We start from the raw sequence: 20,288 nt of genomic DNA on the forward strand, positions 1-20,288 counted from the left end.
CCTCCCTAGCTGTCCCTGGGGCCTTTTCCACAGAAGGTAAGACCATTCTTACCTGTGAAAGAGATTTCTATGCATATCAGCAGGTGGACGCAACGTGGGAACGTCAGCTCAACCTGTGCCCCTGAGATATGCACAGAGAAAACACCTTTCTTACCTGTGTGAAGGAATTTCTGTGCATCTCAACAGGTGACCGACCACAAGTTGAGCTCACATTCCCAAGATGCGGCCACCATTACATGCATGGAGAAAAAGGTATCGCCTCCATCTTTTTTTTGTTTAGTTTTACATTAGATCAGGGGTGGCCAACTCCCAAGAGACTGCGATCTACTCACAGAGTTAAAAACTGACAGTGATCTACCCCTTTTAGGAAGGTGGAAGGCCCATTTTGGGGGGGGGGTTGGGGTCAAAGTTGTTGAGTTTTCTCAGGGAGGAGGTAAAATGTTGAGCTTTTTTTTAGGGGAGCCACAGTTGTTCATCTTCTTTGGGGGGAGCCAATGATCTACCAGTGATCTACTGCAGATGTCCAATGATCCACCAGTAGATCACGATCTACCTGTTGGACGTGCCTGCATTAGATGAAACTAGGCTGTACGGTGTCTCGATGGAGGTGCTTTTCTATCTGGAGCCCCCACGGGTCTCTATTGTGTCTCTCTTTTTTCGTTTGGGGGCAATTTCCCTGATATTCAACATCTAGCAAGCGAAACAATAAAAGCCCTTTATTGATGGTTATGATCTCTGTCTCAGAGACACTGAGGCTCTGACAATCTAGCCCAGGCACCCCCAAACTTCGGCCCTCCAGATGTTTTGGACTACAATTCCCTTCTTCCCCGACCACTGGTCCTGTTAGCTAGGGATCATGAGAGTTGTAGGCCAAAACATCTGGAGGGCCGCAGTTTGGGGGGGGGGTGCCTGATCTAGCCGATATGTGTTATTGCCAGTCCTCTATATTGCTCCCTTGTTTGCTGCAAATGACCTCAAAGAGATGCAGTGCAGGCCTTGTCCTTTTGAGAATGAACTTAGTAGTCTAACTGCATGGACAATAGGGCGTGCACTCTCTCGCTCTCTTTCACACACACACACACACACACACACACACACACACACGCACAGCAACTGCCAGAGAATCCTTAGGGAAGCTCCATCTTCCCCCATCCAGGAACTACATCTCTCAGCCCCCTTGACAGAGTTGGCCCCATAGAAATACGCAAGCATCCACCGGCACAAATTAAACTGCAAGTTCAGAACATGGTGCCCTGGGAGGTGTATGATGCTTTCGGAGGAGCCGTGGTCCCAATTACAGCTATTTTGGGCTGCACAACAGAATAATTTCTTCTCTTCTTCCCAGCAACCTCACAAGGGAAGTGAGATGACAAATTGTGCTCTATCACTGTTCCCCACCCGATGCCTCTCATGAATATATATATATGAATTATTCAATGCAAACTTCTACCGAGGCTGGAGCAAAGAACAGGTTGTGAAACGAAAGCAGAATGAAGCATGCTAGCCGTGTGTCTTCTGTCCACTCCACAAGATGTCTGTTGGCGAGACATCTCAGAGACAATCCCTTCCTCCCTGCCGCAATGTACCATACAATAAATCAAAGATTAGAAGCCTCGGGCAATGGACACCTAGAACGTGGCCCCTTCCAGGACTCTCTTATCTGGCCCTCAGAACATTCGCTAGGCCAGGGTTAGCCAACGTGGTGTCTTCTGGGTGTTTGACTCCAACTCCCATCTGCCTCTCCAGCAAGGTATGATGGGAGTTGTAGTCCAGCAACATCTGGAGGGAGCCGTGTTGGCTAATTGGGTACAAGGCCACACCCCTCACTAGTCCTGCTCCGGGCTCTCCTTGAGTGCTTTTGCCCTGCTGGAATGTACTTTCTGAACTGCGATCGTTTGTATATATAGACACCTCTGACTTTAGCATGGCTGGAATGGAGTCTGCACTAGGAAAGGAAGACCAACCCCTCTTTTGCCTCCGCCCCTGCCCACTGCTTGCATGTGCCCTCTGCAAGGATCCCCAAGAAGGAATGAGACCCTCAGTCTGAAAAATGCTCCCACCCTGCGTTAAATTATTGTTCAGGATTAGGGAGTCCCATCCAGCTCCATCTTCTAATAAAAGCAGCTTCCCTACAGCCAATACACACAACCAGGAGATTTATTTTTATTACATTTAAATTAAGAATGGAATGAGGTGGGTAGGGTAGGCATATTTTGTTGGGAAAAAGCTCTGGGCACACCCACGAAAACTAACAGCCTTATGGCTGGGGTGATCTCAGCTCCCTGGTGAGAATTCTGCCGCAGGCAAATGTTTTGGGCGAGAAGTAATTTTTGTTTGGGGGCGGGGGGGATGTTATCCCACAATTGCTCCATACAGAAATGGAGGATTATCCAAGAAACAATAGACAATCCCTTTCCCTCGGCTTATGTTAACCAGCGCTGTTTTAATCTCGTCTTTCAATACATGGTGTTGGCTGCAATGAGGGCGGGGGCGGGGGGGGGCCCTTATAAAAATAAACTGCAGTGTGATTAAAAGGGGGTGGGGAGAAGTACATTCATTAGTGAGCTACAAATTTAGCTGCCAAAAGGACACATGCACACACACTCCACCCCCCAGAACATATGGGATGGCTGAGGAGGTGGGTGTTGCTGTGGTGGAACATCTTCTTCCAGGGAGGGAGGGGCAATGGGGCTGCACCGTGATCTTATTTGCAAAACAAGTCTCTTCCAGCACGCCCGTCTCTGCTCTGCTACAATTACTGTGTCGGTGGGTGGTTGATTAAACTAGATTATCAATGAAGGGACAGAATAATCCCACAAGGTTCCTGGCTCCCCCCCCCCGCCCCTTCTCCCAACCCCACTTCAACTCAGAGAATGTCAAACTGCAGCTCTGTTCTCCAGCCCTCTGCTAAGAAATGGCGCTGCTCTACAGCAAAAGAGCAAAGAATAGTCATGATTTCTGCAGCTGAGCTAACTTCAAAATCACAGGCAGCTACATCGGGCCATTAGAAACCAAAAAAACGAAAGCTAAGATTACAGGTGCTGCTAGAATTGGTTGCCTAAATTAGGACCCTTCGACCACAAGGTAACACTCCTCTGTTTGGCTCCTTGCGACAGTCAGCTAAAATTATTCTCCGGCGTTGACAATATGATGACTTTTTCACCTGCCCCTCCTTCAACCCTGTGCCTCTCACTTGCCTTCGAGAGAGATCCAAGTTAACAACCGGCTTTTATATTTTTAGGTTAAAAAGACAACAACGCTGTTGTTTCTTGGCCAAGAGTGGTGTCGTTGTTATGATTTTAACAGAATTCCTACTTGCTTTAAAATGGTGATTCTTTTTTGTAACCCAACCTGAGACCAGAAATTACAAAACCTACCCTCTGAAGATGCTGCCACAATAGCCAGTCAGTGGCCAAAGGCCTGCCAGCAAAAAGTAAGCAGAGAGGGAACTTCCCATGGGAGTTCCACAATCTGGGAGCAATCACCAAGAAGGCCCTCTCTTTTTTTCTCACCAAACATGCCTGTGAGGCTGGCAGGACAGAAAGGCCCCTTCCACAGAAGATTTGAAAGCCCAGGCAGGCTCATATAGGGAGGCCTTAAGACCTCCAGAATGAGGTCTTTGTACTCTACCTCCTGCACTGTGTCTTAAGACTGTTAAAAATGCAGATTTTGCCTCCACAAAATGCCTAGACCAGTGTTTTCCCTTTGCCCTGCCCCACCCCAGGTGTCTTTCGCTTAAAATGGCCTGGACAGCAAATGGGGAGAACCTCTTGCTCCAGGGTCAAACTGCCCTCCCCAGGCCACACCTCCTCCTTGGCCCTGCTTTGCCTGGCTGGACTTTGCCCTTGAATTCTGCTAAGACCTCTTGTTTACCTGAATGGAGGATAAAGAGGGATGTATGAAGGAACTAGTCTAGTGCATGCAGGTAAAATTTACATTGGTTGCTCCACCCACTTTTGCGGCTGGCTCCACCCACGAGTGGCATGTGGCCTTTGGAAGGCTGTGCAGAAGATAAAGTGGGCCTCAGAATGGAAGAAGTTCCCCTCTCCTGCCTTGGGTGTTCAAAAATCAGTCGTGGCAAAGCTCTTTTTAGCAGCCCTCCTTCCCTGATAAACAGATAAACAATTCATTTTAGAAGATGCTACCGGGAAACAGCTAGGGCAGCAGCAACCGGCTGGCAGCAGCGAGCGTTTTAAAAGGCCTGAAGGATGGTTCCCTCGTACTCATTAGGAGATAGCAAGGCACCGATGCTTCAAATCTCACTGACTGCCGGGAAAAGGAAAGGCAGAGAAGGCAATGGGGGCAATTTAAATGGTTCACTCTCCTTAAACAAGAGGCATTTCAGTACATATGCCAAAGTGGCTTTCAGAGGAGTCAACAAAACTGCAAAATAGGATTATTTCAACAAGCCGACCTTTAATGGTATGATACGTTTGAAAGAGTCCGATTCTTTGGGAATAGTCAATGTTTAACGTAAGAGCATACTCCGCAACATTTCTCCAATGAAAATAGAGATTTCCTACTCCATAATGATGATGATGATGATGATGATTTTATTATTAACAGCCCACCCACCTGACTAGGTTGCCCCAGATACTCTAGGTCAGGCATCCCCAAGCTGCGGCCCTCCAGATGTTTTGGCCTACAACTCCCATGATCCCTAGCTAACAGGACCAGTGGTCGGGGAAGATGGGAATTGTAGTCAAAAACATCTGGAGGGCCGAAGTTTGGGGGTGCCTGCTCTAGGTAGCTTCAAACATATATAAAAACACAATACAGTGGTACCTCAACTTACAAACGACTCGACAATCGAATTTTTCGACTTATGAAATGTCTCGACATCTGAAAGGAAACCGCGGCGGTTTTAGATAGGGATTTTTCGACTTATGAATTTTTAGATTTCGACTAACAAATTTTTCCATTTCCAATGCATTCCTATGGGAAATCGCATTTCCAATGGCATTTTTCGAATTTTTCAACCTACGAAGGTGCCTTCGGAACGGATTAAAATCGTAAGTCGAGGCACCACTGTAAAACATTAAACATTACAAAATTTCCCTATACAGGGCTGCCTACACATGTCTTCTCAATGCTGTATACTTATCACCTTGGCTTGGGGGGGGGGGTCACATAACTCCATACCCTCCGACATTTCTCCAACGAAAATAGGGATGTCCTAAGGGAAAGCGGGACACTGGGATCAAATCAGAAACGGGGATGGCTTCTTCAAATCCAGGATTGTCCCTGGAAAACAGGGACTCTTTCCTCAGAGCAGGCCCAATGAAATCAACAGTTCTGCTCTGAATATGACTTGGTTGGATAGCACCCTATTACGTTGAAGTTATTTGTGCCGAGTAGAGAAGTTGTGATATCCAGGGGTTGGGATTTTCACAGCAGGAAATCTGATTTTCACAGGCTAGGAATCTGTGGTGAGACATTCACCATATAGACAGTGCGAAAGAAATCCAGGGGCTGCTGAAATCCCAGCAGTGTTTCTGAAGAATGGCACACACACAAATAGTTAGGAGCGTGAATGATTTTTCATAAAATGACAATTGAAAACTGGAACAGGAGCAGAACCTGAAACAGAAGTCCAGATTTTCCCGGGCCATTTTATCAATGCACATCTTATGTTAGGAGATGACATTTACAGCCTGAACCTATTAACCCTTTATCAATCTGCAACAACCACTCACAACCTCCTTTCCCCTCGGCAGCTTGTAGGAATCACCCCCAACCTATTCACTCTTACCAAATTGTGGCAACTCTTCCCACCAAAACAGACTAAGCAATGTGCTCAGTGGGGAAAGCATAAATTTAATTATTAATTTTGTTATAATAATAAAAAACCTTAGAAGGTAGCCACGACTCATTCCAGTTCAATGAGGAAAGAAAGGTGCCTGGATGCAGGAACAGAAGACTTAAGAGAGGGCCTTGTCTTTCCTCTTCTTAGCACACATCACATCTCATTGACACCCAAGCCTGGTGCCACTCTGCAGGGCTGTGACAAAGCAGGCAACATCCCTGCATTAATTGGGATCCGCCATCAGTGTGCAACCTCAAACAGAAGCCTTATGTGCTGCTATGCACAGCCTGGCAGCTCATTGTCCTTTAGCCCAATGCAATCAACTGTACACACTGGAGTGTTGTTTAGAAAGGCGGCAGTTTTAATTGTCTGCACCAGTCGTAAGCGGTCCTTAATCTCCCATTAGGAACTGCTGACTTCCCTTCCTCTCCCAATAATGAAAGGAATGCATGGCTGATTGCATTTGCACAAATAGGACCGAGCTAACCTCAGCAATTTCCCTCATGTCAGCGTTTGGACTGCTTTCGGGTGTTTACAATTCCACTGGGCCACTTGCTTCCCTGGGGCTCAAGTGGATCCTGAATCGCAAAGGTATGGAGTGATGGGAAGGCTGCTCCCTGCTGGTACCACCTATCTTCTTCTTTGGTGATCACTCATAGGCGAGAATTTAAGCTTTTGAATTATGGTGCTGGAGGAGACTCCTGAGAGTCCCACGGACTGCAAGGAGATCAAACCTATCCATTCTGAAGGAAATCAGCCCTGAGTCCTCACTGGAAGGACAGATCGTGAAGCTGAGGCTCCAATACTTTGGCCACCTCATGAGAAGAGAAGACTCCCTGGAAAAGACCCTGATGTTGGGAAAGATGGAGGGCACAAGGAGAAGGGGACGACAGAGGACGAGATGGTTGGACAGTGTTCTCGAAGCTACGAACATGAGTTTGACCAAACTGCGGGAGGCAGTGGAAGACAGGAGTGCCTGGCGTGCTCTGGTCCATGGGGTCACGAAGAGTCGGACACGACTAAACGACTAAACAACAACAACAACAACAACAACAACAACATAGCCGAGTAAGATTGTCCTCCATGAACACGGTCTTAACAGTGAGTCCATATGGGGGTGTGGAGGCCAATTCTGGATCCACACATCCTTCCACAGTGGGGACAAAGGTTCCTAGATGGGAGTTGATCACGGTGAGGATTTGCCAAGCATGCCTTCCTCTTAGCTTGTTTCTTCCTTTCGTCCTAAGTTTCAGCGTCTTCAAAGTCCATGACACCTTTGGGAAAGGCTGTTCTACAACTGGAGCGCTCGCAGGCCAGTGTTTCCCAGTTGCCGGTGTTTATACTACATTTTTCAAGATTTGCCTTGAGAGAGTCTTTGAACCTCTTTTGTTGACCACCAGCATTACGCTTTACATTTTTAAGTTCGGAGACATCCACATGGTGTGGTTTGCTGAACTCTGGCCCAAGGAAGGAGGCAAGCCAAGAACCAAAGAGTGGAGTGTATAAATTTTGACAATGACATTTTGTAAGGAAGTTGTAAGCCAGTGATGGGAAACTTGTGGCCCTCCAGATGTTGCTGAGCTACAACTCGCATCGGTCAAATCCACATAAGACTGGGAAAGACTCCCTTCCTTGAAAGCCTGAAAAGCTGCTCCTGCCAGTCAGTGTGGATAACGGTCTGACTCAGTATAAGGCAGTCTCCCATTTTCCTATGTACTGCCCCAGTACTGTTCAAGGCACCGAAACAACAGCACCTGCAACCAGTCTTTGCCAGCCTGCTAGTGTTTTGGACTACAATTCCCATCAGCCCCAGCAAGGCAGGCAAGAGCTGGCCTAGCCGCTAGAATGCCAGAGACTCCCTTTCGTGGTCTCTGAGAAGTTGCCAGGTATTGTTTGTGCTTTTCACCGTCAACAGAATCAGAGCATTGATTTTCAAATAAAAAACCTGAGGTTGTCAGGGCACCAAGTAGCAGATTTTATACAATATATGGTAGAAGGGTGAGGGAGGCCATACAGCGGGCAAAACGATCTGGGTAAGAGGAGCTGGCTATTCTTTGCACAAACCAACTTCGAGAGCCGCTTACTGAATGCAAAGCTGATCGATCATTGATGACAACGAGGGCACCAGTGATGAACATCTGATTAGATCACATCTTCCTCTTCCATTGTTACCGGTAGGGTTCCCAGGTGTGAAAGGAACTGATATAAGCCCTGCTGAGCACTGACTGTTCCAGCATTCACTAAGACACAGTTAGTCATCATCTGCCAGTAAGGGTCGTAGGAGATGTTCTTATGAAAGGACTCTTTGCTCTCCAACCATCTCTCTTCAAGACAAGAGAGTGAGGACATGCCTTAAGTGACAAAATCCTAACCATTACCTTTGCCTAAGCTGGTCTCCTTTCTTTCCAAGGCTGTTGATTCCCACTGAAGACCATCTTCGGTGCTTTAAACAGGTAGATAGAAAGTTGGATTTTAACAGGCGCAAGATTCTTCCATGGTTCTCCTGCTGAGAAGCAAATCTGACAACGTTCTTCCTTGTACAAAATGATTTGTCTGGTAGGCAATCTTGCACCCACTCACAACCTTCCTAACCTCCGTTTCGAATTCCCTGCCTGCATCAGCTTCGGGAAACCTGACAAAAGCTGGTTCTTAAAACATTTATGGAACAGACGCAAACCTGGAAGTGGGGGGAGTCTTGTCTTGCATTGCATTTCTCAATTGGGATCATTGCACACACAGAACATTTTTTTACTTAAAACCAGCCTCATTTTTTGGCCATTACACAGGCAAGTAGAACTAGGAGGTGGTTGGCGAGATGGTAGCACAGCTAAAACCTTCCCTGTGCCTTAAAAAACCAATAAACTGATGCTACAGGAGGGGAGAAGAAAGCAAGCCCTGCTATTTTTAGTGTACGTTAACAGAAGTATCACAAAATGAGGGACGGAACACAGTGTACAGTTCTGGTCACCTCGAAAAGGATACTGTAGAGCTGGGAAAGATGCAGAAAAGGGCAACCAAAATGATCAAAGGGATGAAATGACAAGGGACGGCTGTAACGTCCACCCTTACTTTATTTTTATCTTGTCCTTCCTTCCTAAAGGAGCCCAGGGCGGCAAGGGACAAGGGACAAAACAGTAAAAATGTCTTTAAAACAATTCCAATGTAGATGCGCTTTGGGAAAGCTCGCAACTGGAGAGGCTTGCTGGAAGAGGAAGGTCTTTGGTAGGCTCCAAAAAGACAACTGAGATGGATATTTAAGGGGAAGGAATTCCAAGGGGCAGGTGCCACAACACTAAAAGCCTGATTCTTGAATTGTGCGGAATTGACCTCCCAATAAGACGGTGGCTGAATGTTGACACACATTTTTTAAAAAACCGTTTCCGGAAAACATGTTGTAAACCTCATAATGGGGAAATCACGTTGGCAAAAGATGGAACTCTGTGGCGCCATCTGGTGTCAAAGTGTTATAACGCTTTTTAAACACTTTTTCTTTACTAATGTAGCTGAGTCCGGTATCTGCAGGAGGCGCTCACCAGCAAAGCACAGTGATTGGTCGGCTATATATGGGGCGAGGCGATCTTTGAGGTATCCTGGTCCCAAGATGCACAGGGCTGTGCAAGAATCAGTACCTGGGCAGGTAATTGGTAGCCCAATTGGCATATGGGGCACTTTTTATAGTTTAGAAAAGCAGGGGAATAAAGAGGGGCATGATAGAGGGCTCTGAGGCGCTTTCCCCCACGGGGGGGGGTACTCAAGTGTACGCAGTACCAGTGCCCCCCTCTCTTTTTTGGTTATTGCTAAAAAGTGTGAGACTTACTGTAACAACTTCATGATGAGTACCGGTACCTCTTGGGGGGGGGAGCACTGTATAGGAGTGAAGAATTTTGCGTGCTGCAGAGGTGGTGAATTGGAAGATATTTCCATCCTTCTCTCATATTATTCAATTCAATATTCAGGGTTATTTGACGAAACAGAATGGTGTAGATTCGGGAGAGGCAATATTAAGTATGGGGGACCCAGGTGGCGCTGTGGATTAAACCACTGAGCCTAGGGCTTGCTGATCAGAAGGTCGGCGGTTCGAATCCCTGTGACGGGGTGAGCTCCCATTGCTTGGTCCCAGCTCCTGCCAACCTAGCAGTTCGAAAGCACATCAAAATGCAAGTAGATAAATAGGAACCGCTACAGCGGGAAGGTAAACGGCGTTTCCATGTGCTGCTCTGGTTTGCCAGAAGCGGCTTTGTCATGCTGGCCACATGACCTGGAAGCTATACGCCGGCTCCCTCGGCCAATAATGCGAGATGAGCGCGCAACCCCAGAGTCGGTCACGACTGGACCTAATGGTCAGGGGTCCCTTTACCTTTAATATTAAGTCTATCTTCACAAAGCACATTGTTAAGACTGTAGTATTTGCCACCATAAGATGTAGCGATGGCCACCAGCTTGGGCTGCTTTCAAAAAGGGGTTTGGGCAAATTCATGCAGAGTGGGGCTATCAGTAGCAATATCAAAAGCAGCAAATGTCTCCAAATACCACACACTCCAGAACATTTTTCCAACAAAAAGTACCCTATTACTTCCAAAGGCAGGTTACCAGTGATATGGGGGTTCCAAGAAGGGCAAAAAACAAAAAACAAATAACAATAACAACTTATTACTTATACCCCGCCCATCCGGTTTCTTCAGCCACTCTGGGCAGCTCCCAACAGAATACTAAAAACACAATAAAACATTAAACAGGGCTGCCTTCAGATGTCTTCTAAAAGCCAGATCGTTGCTTATTTCCTTGACATCTGTTGAGAGGGCGTTCCACAGGGTGGGCGCCACCACCAAGAAGGCCCTCTGCCTGGTTCCCTGTAATCTCACTTCTCACAGTGAGGGAACCGGCAGAGGGTTCCCTCACTGCGACAAACAAACAGAATTGGAAAAGTCCCGTCCCCCCCATTCAAAATTCTCCATAATACCCTACTTTGCTGGTACAAATTTTTACCTGTGAATTCATCTCCACAAGCACAAGAGCTACGAAACCCAGCCAACGTAACACAAAAGCAAACCCTTCTGGCAGTGTGTGTGTGTGTGTGTGTGTGTGTGTGAAAGGGGGGCACAGAAACTGCCCCCCCAGGACATGTACAACCCACAACCCTCCTGCCCATTCCGCTGCTGTCTGCAGCAGCAGAGTAATTCACCCCACCCCAAAATCTATTTCCAGCACCACCCACAGCACTTTTGATAAGCCTGCGCAACAAACTTCCAAACCGGCTTCATCTGCTGTGATCCAGCGACGTCTCTGTGTGCCTTCTGCCTACTAAGACACCCAAGGGGATTCTTCTGGGCTCGTTGGAATCCTCTGTGTAATTTACCCTTTACATCAGTTCCTCCATATTGGCAAACACCTCCCACGCCACCTCCGCACCAGATTGCCATTTATTTCCATCTCGGCGGCTCCTGCTTCTCCTCTGCAGCTCTTGTGCTCGGTCCAGTAGCGCTTAACTTCTCCTTCTTAATTTAGACCAGGGTTTCCCAAAGCGGCTGGTGATGACCCCCCCCCCCCGCCGGGGGGCGCGCGCGATGGGACTGTGAATAAAGACTATGGGGCTGAAAGGGGGTGGGGAAGGGCTCTTCAGGGTGGAAAGGTAGTTTACGAGGTATAGTGCAAAAAAGCCTCAAAAATAAAGAACACGGGCATGTACAGAGTGCACCTTCGTCCCTTGCCAATGAGGAACCCCTGTATTTAATAAGGCAAGTCCGCAATATCGCGGCATTCCCAGACCATGCTGCTTTATTGCTTTTTTAAAAAGGAGGGTATAAAGGTGCACTTTTGCTTCGTGTATATATTAATTTTCGACATGTCGTGATTCCTAGTAAAGGTAACTGATGATTAATAAAAGTTGATTACATGTTCATATTCCTTGACTTTTTATGTTATTTACATTCTCAAGAATTTAGAATGGGGTCGGAGACAACTTTATAAGCTCATCAAGGGGGGTCAATCAACTCAGAAGTCTGAGAAACCCTGATTTATACCGTAATCCCAAGTATGTTTATGAAGATAACAATGATTCCATTTTGATCACTATTTTCTGTTCTAGAAGTAGGGAACCTCTGCATTGGGCCAAGTGTTGCGCTGCCCCCCCCCCAAATTAATGTTGCTCCAACGTTAAACGAATGAGTCTATTTCTTTCATATAAACATCCTGGCAATCTCTGGGCAACCAAAGTTTTGAGAAGCTGCAACTGGAAACTGGAAAGGGGTATGGGGAAGAAAAACATTACTATGGTCTCAGCTACATTAGTCAAGAAAAAGCATTTTGAATGTATTATAAACATGCAGCACCAGAGGGCGCCAGAGAGCAAAAGAAAATTCTAACTGATTTTCCATGGTGTGTTTTTTTAACGATTTAATTTCTGACTTATTCACAGCGGTTTATTCCTGTGTGTAGATCCACCCTAGAGCAAACTTTGAAGTGAAAAGGTATAAAACTACAGACAGTATAGTGCTTCACAGCTGCTCTTTGACCCTCGACATTTAAAAATGTGTTTTCATTTTTAAAATGTGTGCTGTCACTGTTTTATCAATCTGTTATGCTGTTCTGTAATGTGTGTTAGATTACAGTGGAACCTCGATTTACACCTACCTCTGTTTATGAATGCCTCCGTTTACAAACGCCGCGGACCCAGAAGTGTTTACATCCAGATTCCGCGGCGTCTGATGCGCAGATCGCGCATGCACAGAAGCGGTCTGCACAGCGTGCGCGTGTGCAGAAGCGATCTGTGCAGCGTGCGCGTGCACAGAAGCGCTCTATCGGTGTTTCGCGCACATGCAGAAGTGTGCCTTCGGGGAGCAAATGCCTCTGTTTACGAACGCCTCCGTGGAACGGATTGCGTTCATAAACCGAGGTTCCACTGTATAGTTGTAAGCTGCGCCATCTTTTTGTCATAAGTTTTGTTGTATGCAAGCCTCTCAGAGAGCCTGCCGAGAATGATTTATTGCTTTTATAACCTTCTTAGAAGATGACCCATTTTTCTACTTCTTCAATTTATTATGCTTTGTTTTTATGCCGTTTTGGTTTTAATTGAGATTCTGTACGCCACATTGAGATAGATAGATATATCTTATATGAGTTGGCAGTACATAAATGAATAAATAAAAATAATAATATTGCATTTTTAATCATGTTATGTTGAGCCACCTTCCCGGGTGTGTGTGTGTGTGTGGTCACCCTGGTAGGGAGCATAAAGATATTAGAAATAAAGGAATAAAATAAATATGCCAGGATTTTATGCGTTGACATCTGTGAGAGAATAGGCCCTTTCTTAGGACGAAGCAGGGTGGCAAAAAAACACGGAGTACGTCACTCCGAAAGGGAACAACGCTGATTCTTCTAGAAAGAATTCCATTACAAAATCAGTAGCTTCGGGAAACTGGAATAACTGGGCATGGGTGATAGGTAGAGAGATGTGGAAATGCAGGTGAGAATGGAGGCTTTATATATTCCAATTTCTGAAGGAAGCTACATATCTGCAAGGTAGGGTTTCGGTTTTGTTTAAAATCTACCACAGCGCTTTGGGTCTTTGATGCTCAGAGAAACATCAAGACTTTTACACCGCTAGCCAATTAACATGAGATACTTGGCTACCGCAGTGGTGGATTAGTGCACAGACATCGCAACACTTTTTTTTTTTTTTTACAAAATTGCTGCAGCATACACAAAGACCTGGGATGCATCCACTACATTTGCGTTTTCTAATCAAGATTATCCTAATGAAGTCATCAGGAGGGAAAGAAGACAGGTCTGGACCTGCAGGCAGATCTCTGAGTGATTTGCAGTAGATTCAGCAAGGACTGCTGACTCCGAAATGTTTAACAATAGCAGTGACAAAAATGACTCCCCCCCCACCCTAATTTTTATTCTGCTGAAATGAAGAAAGTCTGGAGTAAACAGGAGTGGATTGGTGTTTTATTTATAGCTCTCTGTTTTGGGAATATTCCTGGGTTTAGAATTCTTTAATTCCAAGTATATATATTTTGCACTAGCCTTTAGTTAGTAGATTCTAGTGGATTTTAAAAAAAACAAAACAGCCAACAGAGTTGATCCTGTAAACTTGAAATCTGCCCAGCCTGGCATGAGAAGTTGGCTACATCCCTCGCAAATGAAGTCCATGTACAATGCTGAGCTGCCCTGCCCATCGTTTTCAGCGGGGGTGGAATAAAGCGATCCAAATTCTGCTCTCGGTTACAAATTTAATCCAGAAATTACAGCTGAGTTATCTTAGGATGCATGGCCCTTTTTACTTCCGATTTTTCAAATCTCTGCTTTGTGGTATTTGCATAATTGGATCACGAATGCGGGATAGGAATAAAGCACAGATAACTTTGCATTAATGAAACACACAGAGACGCACATCGCCCCCCCCCTTCTCACACACAACCCCACTCACAGCAAGTCTGTTTTAGAGTTAAGAAGCCTCTTCTCCCTTGCAGTGCCAGCCTCTGAACGTGAGCACGGTCTCCCAAGTTGATCGAAGCAAAGTTAGCCCATCCCAAATAGACCAGGTCAGCCCACTCACATCTCTGACATGCCTTTCGGAGGAAGAACTCTCTTTGTTTCTCTTTCTTTTATTTAAAACAACTGGGGTGTGAGCAGAATAAGAAACATTTCAGCTGAACTCCAGCCCTTCAGAGCCCCAATACCAAGGACAATTGGAAGCAAAAAAAAAGCCAGCTGAATTGGTTCTGATTTGTGAGGAAAGCATTGAGGCATGGAAAGAAATAAGAAGGCAATGAGAACAGTAGGGTGAAGGAATAATAGAATCATAGAATCATAGAGTTGGAAGAGATCACAAGGGCCATCCAGTCCAACCCCCTGCCAAGCAGGAAACACCATCAAAGCATTCTTGACATATGCCTGTCAAGCCTCTGCTTAAAGACCTCCAAAGAAGGAGACTCCACCACACTCCTTGGCAGCAAATTCCACTGCCGAACAGCTCTTACTGTCAGGAAGTTCTTCCTAATGTTTAGGTGGAATCTTCTTTCTTGTAGTTTGAATCCATTGCTATCCGTGTCCGCTTCTCTGGAGCAGCAGAAAACAACCTTTCTCCCTCCTCTATATGACATCCTTTTATATATTTGAACATGGCTATCATATCACCCCTTCACCTTCTCTTCTCCAGGCTAAACATACCCAGCTCCCTAAGCCGTTCCTCATAAGGCATCGTTTCCAGGCCTTTGACTGGAAGGAGGTTAGAGACAAGCACAAGAAGGGCTGTATCTCAGCGCCATGGCCTCTGCTTTGCATGCAGGTCACACCCAGATTGTGGCATCTCCAGGTAGGGCAGGGAAGTCCCTTGCCTGAAACCCTGAAGAGCCACTTCCAGTCCATGTAGACAATACTGAGCTAGATGGACCAATGGTCTGACTTTTCCCACAGCTTACGATGAAAGGGGGGTGGGGTCAAAGCTCAATGGCAAAGCATCTTCCTTGCATGCAGAAGGTCACAGGTGAAATCCCCAAGCATCTCCAGGTAAGGGAGAAACCCCTATCTGAAACCCTAGACTAGAGAGTCAACACAGGCAACAATCAGCTAGATGGACCAGTGACTCTGCATAAATCAGCTTCCAATGTTGCTATGAATCAGCAAATCCATATAAGAAATTATCAGGTCCAAGCGTTAGCAAGATTCGACTCTCTACCATTGCGGGGGAGAAAGTGGTGGTGGGGAGACTGGTGCAGAGATACCCTAGTGCAGGGACGGTCCGTGTGGTGGCCCTCCAGATGCGCTGGACTACAAGTCACATCATTCCTGACAACTGGCCATACTGGCTGGTGGTGGAGGGCACCATGTTGGTTACCGCTCCCCTACCAATTCCCATGGCAATTAGTTGCCCCCAAACAGATCTTGGTGGTAGTTGTTTCCAAGCACAAATCAAGGTGTTGGTGCTGACCTTTAAAGCCCTAAACTGCCTCGGTCCAGTATACCTGAAGGAGCGTCTCCACCTCCATTGCTCTGCCCGGACACTGAGGTCCAGCGCCGAGGGCCTTCTTGGTAGTGGCACCTGCCCTGTGGAACGCCCTCCCATGAGATGTCAAAAAGAAAAATAACTACTAGACTTTTAGAGGACATCTGAAGGCAGCCCTGTTTAGGGAAGCTTTTAATCTTTAAGAAATTAGTGTATTCTAATCTTTCTGTTGGAAGCCGCCCAGAGTGGCTGGGGAAACCCAGCCAGATGGGCGGGGTATAAATAATTTATTATTATTATTATTATTATTATTATTATTATTATTATTTACAGCTGGCAGTGGTACATGATGGCCCCTTCCAGAATCAGAACCAGGAAGATCGTGGCATATGATGTTGGCATCCCAGCTTGAACCACCTGCAATTTGAAGTCTCCAGCAACTTGGTGTCCTCATCAGTTCATCCCCCCTCCTCTGCCTCATGGTTAAACCATGTTCAAAGCTGCTCAACATTGCCAGCAAAGTTTACGTAACAAACTACAGCAGCATTTCAAGAATTTTTTTGTGTGTATGTGTGACGGCTAGCAAGTTAGCAAAGAAAGCCATACAAATATCAATAGCCCAAGCAGATTTTTCATATGAATACAAAATACAGTAGGGTTAAACAATCCGCTAATAACTGCTACGAAGGCCTGGCAACAGAAATACGGAAACACAATCCAAGTAAGGGCAAAGACACTAAATCTTATTCTGTAATAAATGTTGTACCCCAGCAACAACCCCTAAGTCAGCCAGGGCCCAGTCCTCTTAGGCATGTCTAACTGGTAGCAACAGGCAAGGAGGACCAAGGAAGGAACTGACACTCTCAAATAATTAACATTGAGCTTAAAAGCCCTTAGAAAATTTAGCACCACAAAGTCAAAAATTCACCAGTCTTCTGGTACTTTTAACACACAATGCATTTTGCCAGCGTATCTCATATCCTCTTTCAGCTACTACTCTAGATTGCGTGGACGCCTTTTTTTGATTTGTTCATTCCATTTACTGGCCACCTTTTGTCCATAGGATCCAGGGCAGCACACAGAAACTAAACATATTTTAAAAATAAAAATAAAGCCATACTAATATTAAATCAGACCCTTACAACCTAGTCTTGCAAGCAGCAAACCACAGCACCTGACCTTGAACTGTATCAAACACTACCAGGGGCTTAGACAGAAGAGAAAACTCTCCTCTCGAGATGTGCTCAAACCTTTCACTTTTCACAGGTAAACGTCCGGGCTGGAGAAGGCGTCTTGTGAGCATGTCAATCCTTGCAGGTTCCTATGACACTTAGCTGCTCACTGCTACGACTGCCTGCCTGCAGAAATCCTGTGTTAGGTTGCAGAAATCCTGTGTTAGGTAGGAGAGGGCGTTCCACACCTGCCACCAGCCTCTACAGCCAGGACCTGTGCCCCACTTACATTTATCATAGCATTGGAGGTGATCCTGAAGAGGGTGGCTCTCTCGTTGACCGCCTTGATCTTCTCCCCGCTCTCGGCGGGCAGCTTGAGGTTCTCCAGCTCACTCAGGGACCTCTGGAGGGCTGCCCCATGCTTGGCGATGAGGTCGTTGCAAGTGCTGAGATCCTCCAGCTTACTCGAGAGGCTTTTCAGAGTGCCGTGCAGTTCGCTCTTGTCAGACTGCGAGGCTGGCTCCTCATCACCAGAGTCATCTGTAGAGGGGAACGGCAAAAAAAGGAGGGAGGGGAAGACAAAATGGTTTCCATGGTTACCGGCCGGACTGCAACGAAAACAGAGCGATGGTTTGTGCAGCGAGAAGCGAAGAGAAGACCTCTGTTTGCACAAGGCGCCAAATCTCCGACTTATCCTTAGGTTCGGAAAAGTCACAGCCCAGAGAACACACTGATTTTCTCCTGAATGATTCCCCCTCTGTGCAGAATTCCTAGGGGGATTTTATTTTATTTTATTCCTTCTCTCCAGCAAGTGTAAATCCAGAAACACAGGGCTTTGAAAAGAAAGCCCTATTGGTTTTCAAGGGAGCTGACTTCTAAGTAATTGTGTTTAGGACAACAGACTACTGTCAACATCTACATTGCAGTTTGGATCAGGCCAGAGGAAGCAGCACCTGCCCCAATGGCCCATCTAGTCCAGCATCCTGCTCTCACAGTGGCCAACCAAATGCCCCAATGGAAAGCCCGTAAGCAGGATCCGAGCACAAGAGCCCTCTCTCCTCCTGCAGTTTCCAGCAACTGGTATTCAGAAGCATTACTGACTCTGACCCTGAAAGCACAGCCACAGTGGCTGGTAGCTGTCGACAGCTTTATTCTCTAAGACAGGGTGGGGAATCTCTTCCACTCAGCAGGCTAGATCCTGGGTTCCTCCACCTCCAGTGGGCCCCACCTGTCCATCACCTGACATATTGTCATGCGGCCTGTTTTTTCCCCCTTTGGGGCGTGGCTTGCTTTCAAGCTCCGATCCAAAAGGAGCTGACTTCAAGCCCTGCTTTAGGCAAGGGTCAATTGCACTAAGGCAGGGGTCCCCAAACTAAGGCCCGGGGGCCGGATGCGGCCCAATCGCCTTCTAAATCCGGCCCACAGATGGTCCGGGAATCAGCATGTTTTTACATGAGTAGAATGTGTTCCTTTTATTTAAAATGCATCTCTGGGTTATTTGTGGGGCATAGGAATTCATTCATATTTTTTTCCAAAATATAGTCCGGCCCCCCACAAGGTCTGAGGTACAGTGGACTGGCCCCCTGCTGAAAAAGTTTGCTGACCCCTGCACTAAGGAGTACTGCAGCCCCTTGGTAATGGCAGCCTCCATGTATTCGCTAGAAGAAAGGATAGCTCAGTTGGTAGAGCATGAGGCTGTTACTCCCAGGGACGTGGGTTCGAGCCCCACATTGGGCAAAAAGATTCCTGCTTTCCGGGGGAGGGGGTTGGACTGCACGGCCCTCGTGGTGATTCCACCTGTCTCCACCTGTGATTCCACCTGTCTCCAATGCCTGACCTAACTTTTAAAACTGCAAGGCCCAGATTCAACCAGCCCAGTAGGCAAGCAGATGTCAACGCAAAAGCTCCTGCTGGTGTAACAGGGCATCCCCAAATCACCTCTGGAGAGCCAGGGGAACCCCCAGAACAGCACTGTGGGAGGCAGGGAGGAGAGAAGGATTGTTCCATCTGGCCAGCAGAAATGCTTCAATTGATGGAACGATCGGAAGAGCGTGATGCTGATTTCCTCCCCTAGTCTGAAAATGCACATTCAAGTGCTTTCAAGGCAGCGCCGGCTTAGTTAAGACTGATGTTCAGCTTATTGTTCCAGAAGGGACTACTGGTTTTCATCTCGCTCAAGGGTTGCGGAAACAAACTGAAAAGTCCTGGATTTAATGGCAGCGAAGTAACACAGCAGAACCCCGAAAGAGAATAAGGAAATGTGGACATTAACATCTTTATGTGCCAACGCAGGGGTGGAAAACATCAACCCAGGGCCACAATGTGGCCTCCAATTCCTGTTGTTTGGCCCTCAAGATTCCCAAGGGCCACATCCCTGCTGACCCTTCTATGTACCCTCCCTGGGTGCTGCTGCCTGGCTGGAATATATCCTTGAACTTGGAAATATTTCTTGCTTGCCGCAGTGTTAGAAACTCATATAAAAAAAGCTAGGCGCCAAATGGGTCCTTAAACCAAGGTTGCAGTCACCAAAATGGAATGTCTAGTTGCTATCTGGGGGCAAGGTGGCTCTAAAGTCTTATTTTTTAAAAGATGGCCTGACTGTGATTGATTCTCAGTTAAACATCTGGCTAGTTCAGATGACAACCTTGAGCCTAGGTCAAGAGCTTTGAGAACCTAAAGAAGAAAAGTCACTTGATCCAGGGACAGTCTACATATATATATTGGCCTATTCTGACCTCTTTTTCTTAATGGTGACTGCTCCTGCTCAGGCTGCTCAGAAAAAGCAATCTGGATCCAGAAATTCATTCTGATTGTGTGGATAAAATATAACTGATAGAATCCTACAGGATGGGGTTAAAGTGTGTGAAAACAGTCCAGATCCAATGATCCCCAGACGGTGGAGATGCCAAGGGCCATCCCAGGCCCAGGCATCTTTACTTGGTCACAAGTGATCGAAAGTCAGGTGCAAAATGCACCTGGCTAATTTCGAACACCGGGATGGAGGATAGAGAGAGGTGTGTGTAGAAATAAGACCACTGTAGAAAAGTGGAATTTCCATTCATTGCTCCACCAACCTTTGCTTCTGACCCTGCCAATTATTGGCATGCGGCCCTCGGAAACCTGCCCAGAAAGGAATGCAGCCCTCAGACTGAGAAAGGTTCTCCGTCCTTTACTTATGGAAGCTCAACTAACAGCACAAGCTGCTGCAAGCTTGTGTGGCTTTAGCCTTTATTAGCATAGGGCAGGCTGGGCTGGAGGGTGCATGGAACATGTGTCCGAAATGTAACAGCATTTAGACCAGAGGCAGGTAGTTTGTTTTTTTCCAGGATCAAGGACCCATCTGGAAATATCATCAGCT

General features: G+C 46.6%; 1 protein-coding gene across 2 annotated transcripts in view; it reads right to left on the minus strand.

The window, feature by feature from the left end:
• Positions 1 to 20,288, minus strand: part of OSBP2 (oxysterol binding protein 2) — a 141,250-nt gene that overhangs the window by 39,784 nt on the left and 81,178 nt on the right. For both annotated transcript variants that reach the window (XM_035097530.3, XM_088659896.1), the window contains one exon: positions 17,220 to 17,470. In XM_035097530.3, coding sequence (XP_034953421.1) covers positions 17,220 to 17,470 — 251 coding nt within the window. The remainder of the gene's footprint in view (positions 1 to 17,219; positions 17,471 to 20,288) is intronic.

This window comes from Zootoca vivipara, chromosome 16 (assembly GCF_965207765.1).
Source record: "Zootoca vivipara chromosome 16, rZooViv2.hap1.1, whole genome shotgun sequence".
Classification (NCBI taxonomy): Eukaryota; Metazoa; Chordata; class Lepidosauria; order Squamata; family Lacertidae; genus Zootoca; species Zootoca vivipara.